The sequence below is a fragment of the Thalassophryne amazonica genome, chromosome 5, assembly GCF_902500255.1.
Source record: "Thalassophryne amazonica chromosome 5, fThaAma1.1, whole genome shotgun sequence".
Lineage (NCBI taxonomy): Eukaryota > Metazoa > Chordata > Actinopteri > Batrachoidiformes > Batrachoididae > Thalassophryne > Thalassophryne amazonica.
The window spans coordinates 106,865,796-106,884,529 of record NC_047107.1 but is presented as its reverse complement, the minus strand read 5'-3'; the positions used below and the strand labels follow the sequence as shown (position 1 = coordinate 106,884,529).

The 18,734-nt window shown below is 44.3% G+C and overlaps 1 protein-coding gene across 1 annotated transcript in view; it reads right to left on the bottom strand.

Moving 5' to 3' along the window:
• The window catches only part of tacr1a (tachykinin receptor 1a), a 188,439-nt gene extending 171,476 nt beyond the window's left edge, over window positions 1–16,963 (bottom strand). Inside the window, exon 1 of the mRNA XM_034171053.1 lies at window positions 16,361–16,963. Within this exon, the coding sequence (XP_034026944.1) occupies window positions 16,361–16,761 (401 nt within the window). The 5' untranslated portion in view covers window positions 16,762–16,963. The remainder of the gene's footprint in view (window positions 1–16,360) is intronic.
• Between the last annotated feature and the right edge of the window lie 1,771 nt (window positions 16,964–18,734).

Here is an 18,734-nt window from a genome sequence, read left to right as displayed (position 1 = left end):
TCGCACCGATCCGACCAGGTGAAGGGGACTTTTGGAGAGGTCAGGGCTGTCAGGGGGCTAACTACCTGACTATACCCCTTAATGAACCTCCTGTAAAAATTGGCTAAGCCGAGGAACTGTTGCAGCTTTCTACGGCTCGTAGGTTGGGGCCAGTCTCTCACCGCCGCGACCTTGGCCGGATCCGGGGTGACGGAGTTGGAGGAGATGATAAACCCCAGGAAGAACAAAGAGGTGCGGTGAAACTCACACTTCTCGCCCTTCACAAACAGCCGGTTCTCCAACAACCGCTGCAGGACCTGACGTACATGCTGGACATGGGTCTCAGGATCCGGAGAAAAGATGAGTATATCGTCCAGATATACGAAGACGAATCGGTGCAGGAAGTCCCACAAGACATCGTTAACCAAGGCTTGGAACGTCGCGGGGGCGTTGGTGAGGCCAAACGGCATGACCAGGTACTCAAAGTGACCACGGAATCTAACAACGGCAATGGGTATCGGTTGCGAACCATGATTTCATTCATCCCCCTGTAATCAATGCATGGACGGAGTCCGCCATCTTTCTTGCCCACAAAAAAGAAACCTGCACCCATCGGGGAGGTGGAGTTCCGGATCAGCCCGGCAGCTAATCAGTCCCGGATGTAGGTCTCCATTGATTCGCGCTCAGGTCGTGAGAGGTTGTACAGCCTGCTGGACGGGAACTCAACACCTGGAATCAGATCAATGGCACAATCGTTGCTGAAGACATCAGCAAGATCGTGGTACTCAACCAGCACCGCCGTCAGATTGGGAGGGACTTTGACCTCCTCCTTAGCATGTAAACCGGGAGGAACCGAGGATCGTAAACACGCCCGATGGCAGGTTTCGCTCCACTGAACCACCACCCCAGACGGCCAATCAATCCGGGGATTGTGTTTCAACATCCACGGGAAGCCCAAAATCACGCGGGAGGTAGAAGGAGTCACAAAAAACTCGATCTCCTCCCGATGATTCCCAGACACCACCAGAGTTACAGGTTGTGTCTTGTGTGTGATTAAAGGGAGAAGGGTGCCATCTAGTGCCCGCACCTGCAATGGCGAAGGAAGCGCCACCAGAGGGAGCCCTACCTCCCTTGCCCATCTGCTGTCTAGCAGATTCCCTTCGGACCCCGTGTCCACCAGTGCTGGGGCTTGAAGGGTTAAATCCCCACTCAGGATTGTAACTGGGAGTCGTGTGGCAATATGTGTGTGTCCCACGTGAATGTTATGACCCCCCCTTAGCCCAGTCTCTAAGGGTGGGTGTTGTTTTGGCCGTTTGGGGCAGTTTTTCTGTATGTGCTCTTTTGAGCTGCAGAGAAAACACTCCCAGCGGACCAGCCTCCTCATTCTGTCAGCTGTTCTCATTTTGGCCCTGTGCGTTTCCCTAGCAACGTCAGCAGGGGGAGCTGTTGCCCCATGGAGCTCTGCGGCTGTGGAGCGTGGGGAGGGCGGAACCTTTTTGAACCCGGAAGGGAGAGGGATGGCGTGTGCCCGGCCACGTCCTTCGCCTAGCTCCCAACGGTGTTCCTCCAACCGACTGTCTAACCGTATAACGAGATCGATAAGCCCATCTAAATCCTGCGGTTCTTCCTTAGCTACCAGGTGCTCCTTCAGGACCGACGACAGTCCGTTTATGAAGGCAGCGCGGAGCGCAACGTTATTCCAGCCGGACCTCGCAGCCGCGATGTGGAAGTCAACTGCATATTCGGCTGCGCACCGGCGCCCCTGTCGCATTGACAGCAGCACTGTTGAAGCAGTCTCTCCTCTGTTAGGGTGATCAAACACTGTTCTGAACTCCCTCAAAAACCCAGTATAAGAGGTAAGGAGCCGTGAGTTTTGCTCCCAAAGCGATGTAGCCCAAGCGCGTGCCTCACCACGAAGCAAGTTAATTACATAAGCCACCTTGCTGGCGTCAGACGTGTACATGACGGGACGTTGTGCAAAGACGAGCGAACACTGCATCAGAAAGTCCGCGCACGTCTCCACACAACCTCTGTACGGCTCTGGGGGGCTTATGTATGCTTCAGGGGATGGTGGGAGGGGTTGTTGAACGACCACTGGAACATTCATATCTTGCACAGGGTCGGCAGGAGGACGAGCTGCAGCAGCGCCCTGAGCGCTCGCTGCCACCTGTGCGGAGAGAGCCTCCACCCTGCGGTTCAGGAGGATGTTTTGCTCGGTCATCTGATCCAACCGAGCCGTAAAGGCGGTGAGGATGTGCTGCAACTCACCAATCACGCCTCCTGCAGACGCCTGTGCACCCTGCTCTCCCATTGGCCGTTCAATCACTGGGTGACGCCCCTCGGAGTCCATGACGCTGGCCGAGATATCCTGTTGTGAAAGTGTAGTGACACGGACCCACAACAGGGGGCGCAAATGAACGGACAATAGAAGGAGTCAAATTTGAACACTTTACTGTTGTGAATGCCACAACCATACACAGCAGATTATAGAATGATACAAAGTCAATGGATAAAGGTGTCGTGTGGGCAGGCTCGACGATAGGAGACGTCCGTCTAAAGAAGAACCGGAACCACACGATTTCCTCCACCACCGAACCCGAAGGATACTGGAGCCGCCAGGTCCCGAGTCCCCCAGGTGGCCACCGTCTCCGCGTGTCGGATCTGGTACTGCTGGCGAAGAGCAAAGACAGTCAAGTGTGGATGTGTGTACACCCAGTAACAACAACGGTGGGAATTCCACCTCCACCTCAAATCACACACTCGTGCAGCTCCTGTTTCAGCACTTATCTGGAAAGAGTGAGAGGCGAAGACGTCGGCACTCTCACAAACCACCAATCAGCGGACAAGGCTCCACAGGAAAGCGGCTGCAAAAAGAGTTCAGACTAAGATACAGTTTAGTTTATGGCTGAGAATATTACCTCCTTAGAAGAACGATATGGTGGTGGAGGTGTCGGAAGGACCGCTGAAAGCGGCCGTCATCCAGACGCAGCTCCTGCAGCAAATATACTCCTTGAATTGGGAACGTCTCATGACGTTTGTCAGCTTTCCACAACAACTCGCTCCGTGTGATCAAGGTCCGTCATGTTAACTCGACTGACAACCGCAGCTGGCGAGCAGAATGGAAGCTCCTCCTATTTAATGATACACCGGGGAGAATTTTTCCACGTATGCCAGCATATGTCTGATATGTTCAACATATGTGGGACATAAGTTGTAGGTAAATTATGCGATTGTTGACACATGTTTCTTGTAAATTACTCTTGTAAGTCGAAATACATCCATTGATGCTGTCCATTGATTGGCTGAACAACTCATGCAAACAGTTCAGGCTGTTTCAAATATTAAAACCATTCACACATGGAGTAAATATAAAGTCTTATAATCTTACCTGTTCGTTTCAGTCGGATTCATCATCACAGCCTGATGAAAACTTATCCACATAACGCGTCCCGATTTTGGAACACGTCTGAAAATTCTTTAGTTTCTAGTAGTGGCTGAAGAAAGCATTTTAAAAGAAGTCCCTCTCTGTTTTGTCTCTCAGCCTGAACCAGAGGACATACAGTAGGCGCTTTTTAAAAATGTAAAGACTCACAGCGCCATCAGCATTTACCACAGGCATCAGTCAATTTGTCAGCATTCTGCACCTAATGAAAATAAATCCCATGATCCACCAAGATAAAAATTAAATTAAATTTCATTTAAAAAATGTTAAATTACTCTGTTTGGCCTCCATGTGAAGGGGAGTGGCCACGGGACAGCGTGTGCATGCTCGATGACATGCTCGTCAATATTTAAGTGTTCTGCCTGCCAGACAAAAGGGTTCTGTTGGTGATGGAAGCACAAACCAACTGTTCCAACCCATACCACACCATGCAGTTCTGACCCGAACCGCTTGGTGGAAAAGGGGTTGTCAGCATATGCTGGCTAAATCATCATGGTGTGACAGCTGCATAACTTATTCGACGTATCCAGCATATTCTGTGAATTTTTCATATGGCAGCATACGCTGGTTAAATCATCAAAGTGTGACAGGACCCCAAACTAAATTAAAAACAACCCCTAACCATAATCACTAACCAGAGCAAGGCTGCGCTGCGTATGTATAGAATTGTAATTATTTATATGGCTACAGTAGTGTTCAGAATAATAGTAGTGCTATGCGACTAAAAGATTAATCCAGGTTTTGAGTATATTTCTTATTGTTACATGGGAAACAAGGTACCAGTAGATTCAGTAGATTCTCACAAATCCAACAAGACCTAGCATTCATGATATGCACACTCTTAAGGCTACGAAATTGGGCTATTAGTAAAAAGAAAAGTGGAAAAGAGGGTGTTCTTGTTGGATTTTTGAGAATCTACTGAATCTACTGGTACCTTGTTTCCCATGTAACAATAAGAAATATACTCAAAACCTGGATTAATCTTTTTAGTCACATAGCACTACTATTATTCTGAACATTACTGTACGTACGGATATCCACTTTGAAAAACTATATCTGTATGCATGTTGACAGTGATATCAATCTGATACTGCATGCACTCCAGGAAGTATGACAGAGAGCGAGTAAAATTTATTTTTGGTCCATGCACTTTTCCCACTTTTGCATCAAACCACTACATTGAATATAGTCTATTTATAAGGAGCATGGGATTTGAATAGGGTAATTTCTAACTTCGCTTGTGTAGCATTTTTGTTTCAAAACAACTGCCAATTTTAATACCATTCTGTCCCATTTTCAGTGAACATTTTACGCTTGGGCAATGCATGTCTTTGTCTGGCTTGTGGTCTGTTTTAATATTTGTTGTTAAGCTGACATAACTGGAGCAGGATGGTGCACCAATAGCAATCTGACACTTCCTCTGTGGCTGCACTTATGACAGTGTTTTCTTGGTGTTAAGGAAAAGCTGTTGTAAATACAGCCAGATGGCAGCATTTGTATTGTTCCGTTCCTTTCCTCATATGCTTTCAGAATTGCAGCACTAAACACAGTTGTCCTCCACCAAAGCACCATCAAGAAATACCATATGCTAGGAGAGACATAAGTGAGGGAAGTCTAAAATTATTATTCACTATAACAGCGTGTACTATACTCCTGTCTTTTCCAGGAGTGTTGCTGCTTTTGTTCAGAGTCAGAACTGGGAGCATGTGCTGGTTCTGCATGTTGCCACATCCACTGCATCATGGAAATGCCCTTGGTCCTGGTTGGCAAACACCCAGACAGTAACCAGTCCATCCCCACCTCTCAAAACTAACCATCTGTCCACTGCAGTGAAATGTGAGCCTTCTCCAGTCATTCAGGTCCTCAGCACTAAGGCACCTGGGCTGGTTCATACTCACAGAAATTCCCTACATAATCACAAAGTCATAGCTGATGATGCCTCACAATGCAATAGTAGGACATTCATTCATTCATTCATTTTCTGCAGCTTATCTGCCTCTGGATTGTGGTGTCAATGGACTAAGCACCTCATTCCACAATTGCCTACCCTTGCCCAAGTCCTCAAGCTCTTCCTGCGGGATCCTTAGGTGTTTCAAAGCCAACTGGGAAATATAATCCCTCCAGCATGTCTTGGGTCTTCCCTGGAGCCTCCTCTCAGTTGGACATGCGTGGAAGACCACCCTAGGGAGGCAAGAAGGGGGTATCCTCATCAGATGCCTGAACCATCTCAGCAAGCTCCTTTTGTTGCAATGAAGCAGCGGGCCTACTCCAAGTCCCTCCCAGATAGTCAAGCTTCTCATCTTGTCCCCGAGTGTAAGCTCAGATATCCAACAGAGGAATCTCATTTACGCCTCTGGTATCTGTAACCTTGTTTTTTCAGTCATTAGCCAAAGTTGATGACCATAGGTGAGGACAAAAGCATAAATCGACTGGTAAAGCCAGAGTCTTGCCTTTTGGGTCAGCTCTTTCTTCAGCACAACATGCAGGTACAGCGTAGGTAGAACATCACACACAGCCCCAAAATGGCTATCGACTGCACACTCCAACTTACCCCCACTCATTAACAAGACCCTGAGATTTTGACAATAACTCAACTAATCCAGTGGGGACGATCCAATATCAAAACTCCAAGGGGATGCCCATATACCAGACACTAGCTTTTTTCAGGAAGTGCCTGCCAAAGGGAAGACACTTTCGGCAGATGGAAAGTGGGCATGGACCAGCGTTGTGGAACACTGGTCCATCCCCACTTCTAACTGCCCATCAGGACCCAGAGCACTTCCATAAAGTGATGGAAGCAGCTTTGTGTGGTATCAGGACATGCTCTGAAACCTGATCTGACCCCAGAGCTATGTACCAGCGTGGCCCTTGCGTTCGCAGGGTGCAGGGCTTCTGTGTGTTCCAAGGGTGAAAAAGAAGTCTGTGGGGTATAGAGCCTTCTCCTACCGTGGCCCTACTCTCTGGAACGATCTACATGCAGCTATAAGGCAGTCCGACACGGTGGAGATTTTTAAATCAAGACTGAAGACCCACTTTTTTAGACTGTCTTATCATTAATTTATTCTGTTTTTATGTTTGCCTTGTATTGTATTTTTATTCTACTGTGTTTTACCTTTTTATTGTGCCCTTTTTGATTTTAATTTACTCTGTTGTTATAAATTGTGTGTTATGTGAAGCACCTTGGAGCAACTCTGTTGTGAGATGGCGCTATATAAATTAATAAATTGAAATTGATTTTACTACTTGATTTGTTTTATTGATTTTTTTTCTATTCATTATAGAACTTTTCTCCACTTCAGTCATAAACTGGAACAAATTGGCAAAGCTCCACAGGAAATGTAGTGGAAAATAAATCACAGGAAAAACTTTTTTTTTTGTTTCAAAAAGACACAGAAATTGATTTTATGTTTCCTCCTTCTCAATGCAATCTTTGTCCATTTTCAGCAACAGAAAATTCACTGACAATATGGTGGAGTTGGATGTATTATTTTATTTAAAAGTTCTTTTTTGTTTCCTATTTTACTTCATTACAGCTTAAGTTGGAGATTGCCATCTGATTTTAGGATTCAGCCAAGTTGATTACTGCTTAGTGACTGATGGGATGTGCAACTCTGCATCAAAATGATTTATGTACAGAGAGAAATGAAAAAAACAAACTTCACCAGCAACAGAGTGAACCACAGAGATGTGACTTATTTACCAAAACTCAGCACAGGTCTGGACTAAAGTGGGAAATCTTCCACTTGCACAGAAAGCACTGAATTAATTGCTGAAACAGAAATATCAACTTTCGCCGAAAGAGCAGTGAATGGTGTCTGAATGCTTTCTTCAGCTTTTCCCTCACTGCACAATTGGAAGAAAGTGCATCGAATTGTCTTGCACGTCTTTGTGTCTGCCACACAAGTACTGTTTTAGAGCTGCAGGTTACTTTTGCCGAAATTGCAATGCAGAAATAAGCAGATTTCATCTCTCCCCTCTGGTTCTTATTTCCTTTAAGCTTGAATTCCTTTTAATACATTGTGGGATTGGCCAACCAGCATGGCCAACCAGCACAGCTATTTCACATTAACTACAAATGCATGAAAAGACTCAAGGAGATGGAATTAGCCTTAGGGCCCCTTCACACATAATACGACTGAAGCCGCCTAGCACACAAAGGAGGAATTGCATGCCATTTGTGAAAAATCGGAGGTACCTCCAATGCCTCGTACACCTTTCGATACATATATTTGCGCACACCAGCGGCTGAAAGGCAGGGTGCGCCCTGTGCGAGCCCATTCGATCCCTCTCGCGGCAGGTGTCGGCCAAATTCCAGGTGACAGACAAACATCCAACACCACTCGCTTGACACTTAGAAAATGTGTGGCCATTCGCGCTATGAGCACGAAAAAGTGAGCAGACATTCACTTTCAAGCTGGATGTGAAATTTGTCTAAATGCCCCCACAAGTGTGACGCTGCAAAGCAACACGTGGCGTGCATGTATATCGCACGTGCACGTCGCGCCCCTGCTCCCCCTCCCCCGAAACACGTGGCGTATGTGTGTTTCGCCCCCCCCCCCTACACATGTGGCATGCAGGGGGGGCACACTTAAAATACTTATATGTATGTACAGACATGATCACATGGGAGCCGGACAGCCACGTCTGAGCGCACACAGCACGGGGAGGCGCTTGTCAGCTGATCGCAGCACACCGACATGTACATAATATTACAAACACAGGACAGGTATATAAATAATTACGACAATACCTACATATGCAATTACATAACAAATAACTAAAATGAGTGACCACATAACACAGAAACAGAGTGACACGTTGGTCTCGGCACTGAACAGACCAGGGGCGGGTCTGGCTGCCAACAGCAGCTGCTGTTGAGATCGCTGCTCCTGGATGTCCTAGCTGGGGAACACGTACCGTGTTTTGAAGGACATGAATTTCCAACTTTCCTCCATGAGGCACATTGTAAAATTGTCAACAAACTAATTCCGGACAAATTATTGAAATTAATGTCACCTCTGTTGTTTTGCAAAGTGAAAATATCAGCAATATGTTTTAGTTTAAATGCAATGCACTAATTCTGAAGGTTTTATCCTTTACAGACACACATGCCGCAATACATTGTGGGAAAATTATTTTCCTGACATCAGTGGCTGGTCGGTATATAACACACAAGTTACTGAAACGTATGTGGTGGGTTTTACAAATAAATCTGTATTTGTAAATATGTAATTTATTTTGTTTATAAAAAAGGCCATTTGAAAACTGAAAATTCTGTTTAAGTGATTCAGCACTTTTAGCAAATGTGTGGCAATTACTATTCACACTGCCGTGAACACTGACATCTACTGGATGGCCAGTAGATGACAGTGCTTCTTTCTTTCTTTCTTCTCTCCCCTTTCTCTCTGGTCACCAGGTCTCTTTTGCTGAGAGAAGGGTGATCTGAGACAGAAGCGCTCGCTTGTTGTTGTGTCAGTAGCTGCTAGTGTACTGGAGTCAATACTAAAAGTTATCGGTTTAGCTTTTAGTTGTAACTTTCACAAATTTTTTTTTTAGGGGTTTATTGGTTTAGCTTTATAAAAGTTACTTTCCAGTTAGCGGATTAACAGTTATCAACGCTAACTTTTTGGTTAGCTGTGCCCACCATGGGAAGCAGGTTTCTAAATACTCCGGAGTTGAGTTTTGAGTCAGTGTCACTAATTTGCAGAAGCAATGAAAAGTTTTAGCTCTATCCCCAGCCAAACATTCTATCTATTATTTAATTACAGTCATGTGTCTCCACACAGTTGGTTGTTAGCTGGATGGAGTGACGAGCACACAGCACAGCGCCTCAACTGTTCATGAGGTAGACAAAAGTTATGTGAATTTTATCCACAACACTTCGTAATTTTTGACAATTTATCGAGCATCCACTAACCATCCATAAATTGCTTACACTTGTGAAAACAAGCACCTCCACTAAACAGCCAACAGATGGCAGTACATCTATGGGATATTACACAGGCACAACAAAGTTGAGCTTTCAATCAATCTAGTGTATCAAAATTCACCACATGCAATAGTTTATCCTCATATTTTAATTTGGTGAGTTACAAGACGGCATTCATTCTTTTTGAGTTATTGTCTGGGAGGTGATGGTCTAGTGGTGAAGTGTTGGGCTTGAGACCAGAAGATCCTCAGTTCAAATCCCAGCCTGACCGAAAAATCACTAAAGGCCCTTGGGCAAGGTCCTTAATCCCCTAGTTGCTCCAGGTGTGTAGTGGGTGCCTTGCATAGCAGTAGCCTGACAATGGGGTGAATGTGAGTTATTACTGCAATGCACTTTGAGCATCTGATGCAGATGGAAAAGTGCAATATAAATGCACTCCATTTACTACTGTCTGCAAAAGCTGGTTGGGATGAACAAATGCACTCACCAACATTTTTGAGATCCAAGCCTTATGCTGTTACCCATGCAGGGACTAACATGATGTGCGCAGCAGCTGCAGTAAGTGAAAGGCAGTCAAATACACCAAGACAACAGTGAGACACACTACCATTATCTCAGACAGTACGGACAACCACCGGCTGATTCACAAGCAAATATAGATTAGATATTTTCATTGGTATACACACACACACACACACACACACACACACACACACACACACACACACACACACACACACACACACACACACACACACACACACACACACACACAAAGTGGACATTTTACATTCATAATTTCCATTCATCTTCATTTAGCTCAATTGAAGCCACTGAGTCAAAGATATGAATCTGCCCGTCCCCATAGTTTCTCAGTGGAATCACTGCAGTCACTGCACGAGCAGATAAAACCTCACACAGCCTGCAGTGTGCACAATAATTACTGTATGCTTTTAGTCAAGCTGCCTAATAATACACTGAGTCCAAATGCTTTATTTTTACTTGGACAATTTCCAGGCATGTAGGCATTAACCTATTAACTATTAACAATTGGGACCTGGTGCATTGCACAGAGTTTTTTTCATGGCTTTATAAAGCAGTATGTGTGCGTCACTCTGTTTCACTAATCACAAAACTGTGTGCACATTCACGACTGGTATTTCCATTCCTGCATTAGATGGATGTGCACATATATTTGCTTCTAAACACCTCATTCCACTCCATTTGTTTAAAAATGAAACAGATCAACGTCTTCTATCAGTGTGACAGCTGTAATCCTTACTCACAGCTACTGCTTTTTTTATAGGAGTTGGGTACCAGAGCCCAAGCTGTGCGTGGAGGTGAGCCCGACTATCTATAGTTGGTATCTCTCAACCTCCCGTACAAGCTCAGGCTCCTTCCACCCCAGCGAGGTGACATGCCGGGCCACCCGCCCTCGACTGCTACCCAATCCTCTCTGCACCCGACCCCCATGACCCCCTCTGCAGGTGGTGAACCCACAGGAGGGCGGGCCCACGTTGCTCTTTTGGGCTGAGACCGTCCGGGCCCCGTGGGCTAAGGCCCAACCACCAGGTGCTCGCGTGCGAGCCCCAACCACAGGCCTGGCTCCAGGGTGGGGCCCCAGCTCCGCCATACCAGGCGATGTCTCGGTCCTTGATTTTGTACTGGTCATGGGAGCTTCTGAACTGCCCTTAGTCTGACCCATCACCTTGGACCTGCTTGCCTTAGGAGACCCTACCAGGGGCACAAAGCCCCTGACAACATAGCTCCTAGGATCATCCGGGCATGCAAACTCCCCCACCATGATAAGGTGGCAGTTCGAGGGGGAGAAGAAACATCTCATGATGGCTAAAACCTAAGAGCTCTCTCAAGATCTTCACAACCATATTGTTGCAAAACGCACTGCATTGGTCGCAGAAGGATTTCTAAACTTTTGAATGTTCCAATAAGTACTGTTGGGGCCAGAATCCAGAAGTGGAAAGAACATAATTTCACCATAAACTGGCCACAACCAGGTGCTCCTCACAAGATTTCTGACAGAGGACTGAAAGAAATTATCAGAAGAGTTGTCCAAGAGCCAAGGACCACTTGTGGAGAGCTTTAGAATGACCCGGAATTAGCAGGTACAATTGTTTCAAAGAAAACAATAAGTAATGCACTCAACTGCCATGGCCTGTATGCATGCTCACCACACGACTTGATTGCTGAAGAAAAAACATGTTGGGGCTCATTTAAAGTTTGATTTAGACAAGCCTGTGAAATACTAGGAGAATATAGTCTGGTCAGATGAGGCCAAAATTGAACTCTTTGGTTGCCATAATATACACCGTGTTTGGCAGTCAAATGGCACTGCACATCAGCCCAAAAACACCATACCAACAGTGACGTTTGGAGGTTGGAACATCATAGTGTGGGGCTGTTTTTCAGCATACGACACTCGCAAGCTTCATATAAATTAAGAAAGGATGAAGTTATGTTCTTTCAAAATTATCCTCCAACAAATCAGACCATTTGGAACATAATTTTGAAAGCACATGACTTTTATACAAAGCGACCAAATAACTGAAACTCTGGGGAATGATCATACAGAGAGTGAAGGTTTTTTTTTTTTTTTTTTTGTAGGATTTTATTACAATTCTTGTGGAACTTTGGGGAAGGTCCAGCAAAATTTTCTGGACCTTTGTGGGATTTATTGCAATATTTATGGGTTCTGGGTTTTTTTTAGTGGTGGGGGGGTCCACCCTGTATATATATCGTATTTGGGAAAGTTACGTGATCTGACACATTTATTCTTATCAGTGATAACACATTGCTGTGCGGAGGTGGACGTTGATACAGATGTTGCCACAAACACAGAAACGTCTGCAACTCATCCACGGACCACGGTGTGGTGTTGTGAGAGTAAAAAAAACTCACTGTGAAACGAAAGAAGAGGACGGTCACTCTAACACCGCTGTGAGTATTTAAAAATGGCAGGTTTGATTCTCGTCTCAGACGGCGCACTCGTGATTCGTCCAGTGACGACATTCTCTGACCAATCAGTGGCCAGCAGCCTGTTGACTTCACATTTTAGAATCGGCTCGGCTCACTTGGAACCACTCCTGAGCAGGTACCAAAAAAACACCAGGTACCAGGTACTAACCCTAATGGAAAAGCAAAAAAGTACGAGTAGAATCGAGCCACGTAGTGCTACTTTTGTGTCGTGGAAAAGGGCCTATAGAGCGCGAGGCGGGGTACACCCTGGACAGGACACCAGTCTGTCGCAGAACCACATATATACAAACAATCACATTCACACCTGCTCGCACACCTACAGACAATTTAAAGTTTCCAATCCACCTAGCCTGCATGTCTTTGGATGTGGGAAGAAGCCATAGCACCCAAAGAGAACCCGCGCAAACACAGAGAGAACACCCAAACTCCACACAGAAAGGCCACAGGTGGGAATCATATATATATATATATATATATATATATATATATATATATATATATATATATATATACACACACACACAATTTTATTTAACCAAGTAAAGTCTCATTGAGAATAAAATCTCTTTTACAAGAGATACCTGAACAAGAAAGCAGTAGAACATTTCATATGACGAAAAAGACAAAATATCAATGAAGCACGATGGAATGGAAATTAATATTTCTGCAGAGAAAAAACAACATAAAGGCACAAATCAATTTGCCAGAAATGGGAGACAGAGGGAAAGCAAGACACAATAATGGGATATAAAAAAAGAGGTATCATGGTTGCTGCATTATCAAGCCTTTGTAAAGACTCCCCTGTGTTATGTGTTGGTACACTTTGATCCACTCGATACTCGAGATAATATTTAGGAGATAACGTCTCTGTTATCAAATCCTATTTCCATATCTTAACTCGGCCACATGCTGTATGGTACATCCATATGTTGTTATGCAGAAATGAATATTTTTGCAGAGAAAAACCAAAATAAAGGCAGAAATCAAGCTGCCAGAGATGGGAGACAGAGGGGAAGCAAGACACAATAATGGGATATAAAATAAGGGGGTATCACATAATTGCTGCATTATCAAGCCTTTGAAAAGACTCCCCTGTGTTAGGTGTTGTGTGAGCTAAAGTCTCTGTTACTAAATCCTATTTCTGAATCTAAGGGCCCCTTTCCACATAGTATGAATAAGTACAACTCAATGCGAATCACAGCGGAACAGCTCGTATGAGCGAACCAAGAAAACATTGAGCCGATGGGCAGGCATGAACGATGCCGCTACGACAGTTTTGTGCACACGGAAACAAAGTGCGAGAAAAAATAAAAATAAAAAATACATGCCACCCATGGGATTCCACTAAACTACCATCACTTTACCACTGAGCTACCATCGCTGTCCTGTAAAAGGTGTGGAAAACTGCCTGATATCAAGACGGACATGGGCGTATAAAAAAAAAAAAACCCACACACCATATAAAAACACAGCATTTTATTGAATCCCTTTTATCAAGCGGACAATACAAGTATGATCTGTCTGTTCCTCTGTAGATGACCCATGGTCACAGACATACAGTCATGAAATGATATGAATGAGAAGCACCGCACTGTTATCATGTCCACATCTGCTGGCGGCGTGTCCAGCTGGCCCTGTGTGAGTGTCCTGCTCAACACGTGGGTCTTGTGGACAGTGGCGCAGCAGGACAGACACTGCATCATGTAAAACAGAGCTCACGTACCCCGATCTGACGGTCCATTTCACCTGGGGTAGCCTGTCAATGTGCGCAACATGCGTGCACTCGCTGCAGCCTATTGCAACAGTGATATATGTTTTTATGCATGTCCACGTGAGGACAACAAGCAGACACACGCGAGTCACAGTGGACAGTTGTTAGTTCATGTCCATCCAAACACGGTACGTGTTCCCCAAACGTGATGTCCAAAACTACAGATCTCCACAACCGCTCCCGTCGGCGGCCACACCCTGTCAGTTCAGTGTACACACCAACGTGTCACTGTGTCTGTTTGCAAAGCCACACTCGTGGGGACACAGACAAATTTCACATCCAGCTCAACAATGATCGTCTGCTGACTGTTGTCGCGCTAATAGTGTGAATGGCCACACATTTTCTAAGTGCCAAGAAGTGTTGGATGTTTGTGTGTGTCAGCTGGAATTTGGCCGACACCTGCCGTGACAGGGTTCGATGGGCTGTCACAGGGCACACTCTGTTTTTCAGCCGATGGTGTGTGCAAGTAGTTGTAGCAACAGGTATACGAGGCGTTAGAGGCAGCTACGACTTTACACATATTGCATACAATTCCTGCTTCATGCATAATTCAACCAAATTCGCACTATGTGTGAAGGGGCCCTTAGCTCGGCCATAGGCTGTATGGTACATCTGTATGTTGTTTTCTGTAGCTGTTTTTCAATAAAGGCAATGCATAAACAAACTTTTTAAGATGCTTGAAATTGTAATGTGTACAAGTAAATGCAGCACAGGCACAGCATGCATGTGTGTACCCTATGGGCTAAAGTTCAGTGTACAATACAGCATGACAAATGTGTCTTCCTGTTATATGACAGTGTTGTTGATATTTGTGATAGGCATTAGGGCTGTAAATAGTCACTGATATAAACTATAAAACAACCTTGGTTTGTGGACCCCTGAATCAATCTAAATGCACTACGAACCATTTGATGGTCTGATTTTTAACATTATGAATTGGTGGCATGAAGCTGTTATGCTGCTACTTGCACATCTTCAAACTGTTGCAAACAGTCAAAGGTCAATGCAAGAATCTCATGGGCTCAGAATGGGAAAGTCCATTTAAGCATTTGTTAAATGCCCATTGTTACTCCTGCACAACGATGTTGCTTCTGGTTGATGCACCACTGCCTCGTCTTTGTCACACAACAGGCTTGAACTGTAGTGAGTTCCAACATAAAAAAAAAACAAAAAGATGAAAGGCAGCATACAGGAACATATGCTAAAAACAGTTGGTGTATTCTCTGCTGCCCCTAGTGGTGAACAAAAGGCAAGCAGAGGAAATACCAAGGTGCTACAGTGAAGTAGTAAGGACCTGAAGAAGATCTATGGTCTTTTATGAAATGTGTACTTGAAGGTAAGCCATACCAGTTTTGGCTTATTCTAATTTATCATGGGAAATAAGTGTCTACAGTAAACAAAGAATTGTACTGAATTCCATTGTATTGCACTGAATCAACATATTCCATAATAAAAAAAGCATTGTCCATGAATCATATTGTAGCCCTTATGTTGAGATACATATCAGATTATTTTATAAGGAAGAGATACACACCCCTAGCAGGGGTGGATCTAGATTCAGATGGCACGGTGAGAGGGTGACTTGCTTCAGTGTGTCAAAGGCAAGACCCCTGCTACAGGGGGTCCAAGGCATATATCCTCCCGCCCCCTCCCCCACCACCACCTGAAAATTTTTAAAATCTATAGCCTTAATCCTGCATTCTAAAGCAATCTATCATAGGAAATGTAATTGAGCATTCTCCAATCATCCTTTATTTATGCAAAACCTTTTCCATATTTTAATCACACCTTTGGTAAGCCCCCACTCCCCCTTTAATCAGCTACTATGCAGTAGACATTCTCAGTGCATGTCTGTTTCTGTGCTCTGAATGCTAAATGTTTGAGCAAATTTGTTGATATCGTTCTTATAATCATGGAGTTGGACAAAAGTGTACAGGTGCTTTGAAACAAATCTTCATAGCCTCATGCCCAGACTTTTTCAATTAGCAGTTTACACTAAATTACAAACAAGGCAATGGAAAAAAAAATACAGCTTTTCTGTGAAATGTGTAAGATCTTGTGAATGGGCACAACTGATTTTTTTCTGTTTGTACATTTGTCACAGTTCATATATTCTCATATTTTCCTGTAATTCATTCATGAAGCTTGAGACAAATGACAAGAGTGAGGGATCATCAGTTTGTTGCATTTTTCTTTTTGGGGGGGTTCACCGAGCACAGTGCGTGCGCGCTGTGAGACAGCCTACCTGTCCAGAGCGATGGCTGTCATTGAATAGATGCTGGCAAACACGGCGGCGATGGGGAAGAAGTTGTGGAAGCGACAGTAGACCAGTCCGAAGTACCACTCGTTGTGCACAGCGTACGTGAAGTTAATAACGGTGTTAAAAGCGGACATAGACGCTTCGGCGAATGCCAGGTTCAGCAAGAAATAGTTGGTGACAGTCCTCATGCGCTTGTGCGCCATAATAATCCAGATGACTGTAACGTTACCAACCACAGACACGATAACGATGCAGCTGTACGCGATGGCCCACAGGACAATCCTCCAGACTGGCTGCACGAACTGGTTCCAGTACGCGGTGCCGTTCGTGTCGTTGGAGCCGCTGGTCCAATTTTGCGCGACAGTGGAGTTGAATAATGGATCCATCTGGCTGCTTGTACCTACACCAGTTTTAAGAATTAAAGCATGCTCACATCTACTTAACAGATACAAATTACAGCGAAGGGCGTAAAGTTGCTGAAAGCTTCTCCTGCGCGCACCCGCTCCAAACTGTGCCCTCTGCTAAATCAATGTCCACTTCAAAAATAGGAAAGCAGTCCTTTCAGGATATCACAGAAAACATTTCACGTGGTTTGTTTTTTTTTGTTTTTGTTTTTTTGTTTTTTTTTTTTCGATTTGGCAAACTTTGCGTTGTGCGTAAAAACGACAGGACGCGTCTTTTACGCACAGCTGTTGCGAGTTCTTCTGCGCTCTCTCCTCCTGCTCAAACTGAGCGGCAGCACCAGGATCGAGCTACTGCGCACCCGTCCAATGGGGAGGCTCTATTTATGAGCATGGAGGAGAGCAGGTATCATCCTGACTTCGATTTCAGTGGAAAGACGCGCTATTGCAGTGTAAACTAAAATGATCCGGAATGCACCGTCGGTGAACAAACAGCCCAAAGCCAGAAGATGTACAAATACGAATAATAATAACAAGTGGTTCTGTAATGACAGGATAGTCATGAAGCATCTGAACAGAGAACATTGACAAAAAAGTGCCATATGATGTGCCACAACGGCTGCCTCTCCCGCACCCCTTCTCACACTGCCCCCTCTTGTGGTACCACAGCCTGAACATGCGTACTGTGTGCGCGCAAAAGATTCACGCATTTAGTCAGATGGAAAGATGTTTTGTATTTTCCTGTGTGTTTTAAAATTGCAACCTGTTCCTCAGCAGTACAACCAAGTCGCTTCTGACTGAGGTGCCCCCACAGAACCTCTGCTTTATTATGTAACGTTATGTAGACTGCATAGACTGATCTTTGGAATCCTAAAATTTATAGCAAAATACAACAAATTTTTTTCCTCATTTCTGGTTATCTTAGTATTTTCATTTAGAAAATGTACATTTTAGCAAAGAAGCTACTTTTGGATTTTATTAACCCCTGTGATACATCTCCCACAGCTTTGTAAATTTGTGAGAAAACACATTCAGAATTTTCCAACACAATCTAAATGATTCCAAGGCCAGGTGTGTAATTATCTGCCCTGGATAATGGGCACAAAGTGGTAATTATTCAAAAGATACGTGCATAGCTTTCAAAATGTTCTGGTAAAGACACTACCTGTAACTGATGTTATCCCATCTTCTAAAGGCTCTAATATCAGTGGAGTTGTAAATAAGCACATATGGTTGGGCAAAAACAAATTGTAATTACATTTTATCCATCCATCCATTTTCTATACCTGCTTACTCAAATTAAGGGTTGAAGGAAGGGGGCATGAGGCAAGGTTACACCCTGGACACGACGCCAGTCTATCACAGGGCAACATATAGACAGACAAACACATTCACACCCGCACGCACACCTACAGTCAATTTAAAGTTTCAGTTCACCAAACATGCCTGTCTTTGGATGTGGTTTGAAGCTGGAGCACCCAGACAGAACCCACACAAAAACAGGGAGAACATGCAAACTTGCGGTTAGTCTTTATGAACATACTGGTGCAAACTGTCCAAGACAACAGACAGACTTCAAAGGAAATTGATGTGGAGCATGCATCAAGACATCACACACACACACACACACACACACACACACAAAACATGAAGTATAAAAACAATCAAAACAAGTGAGAAAATACAAAACATCTGCAACAAATGTACATAAAACACTCCTACCATGCTGAAGGAGAACTAAACATTGCAATAGGTCAAATCCAGTGCTGTACAATGGCAACAAATAAAATAAATAAGAATAATTAAATAAAATAATACACAATCTAAAATCCAGCAGTTGTGCAAGGATACACATAAAAGACTAAAAACTGACCTGATAAATTAAGCATCTTAATGGCCACAGAAGTAAAAGATGCACTGGCACACTTTATTTTTGTTGTAGTCATTCTAAAACAATG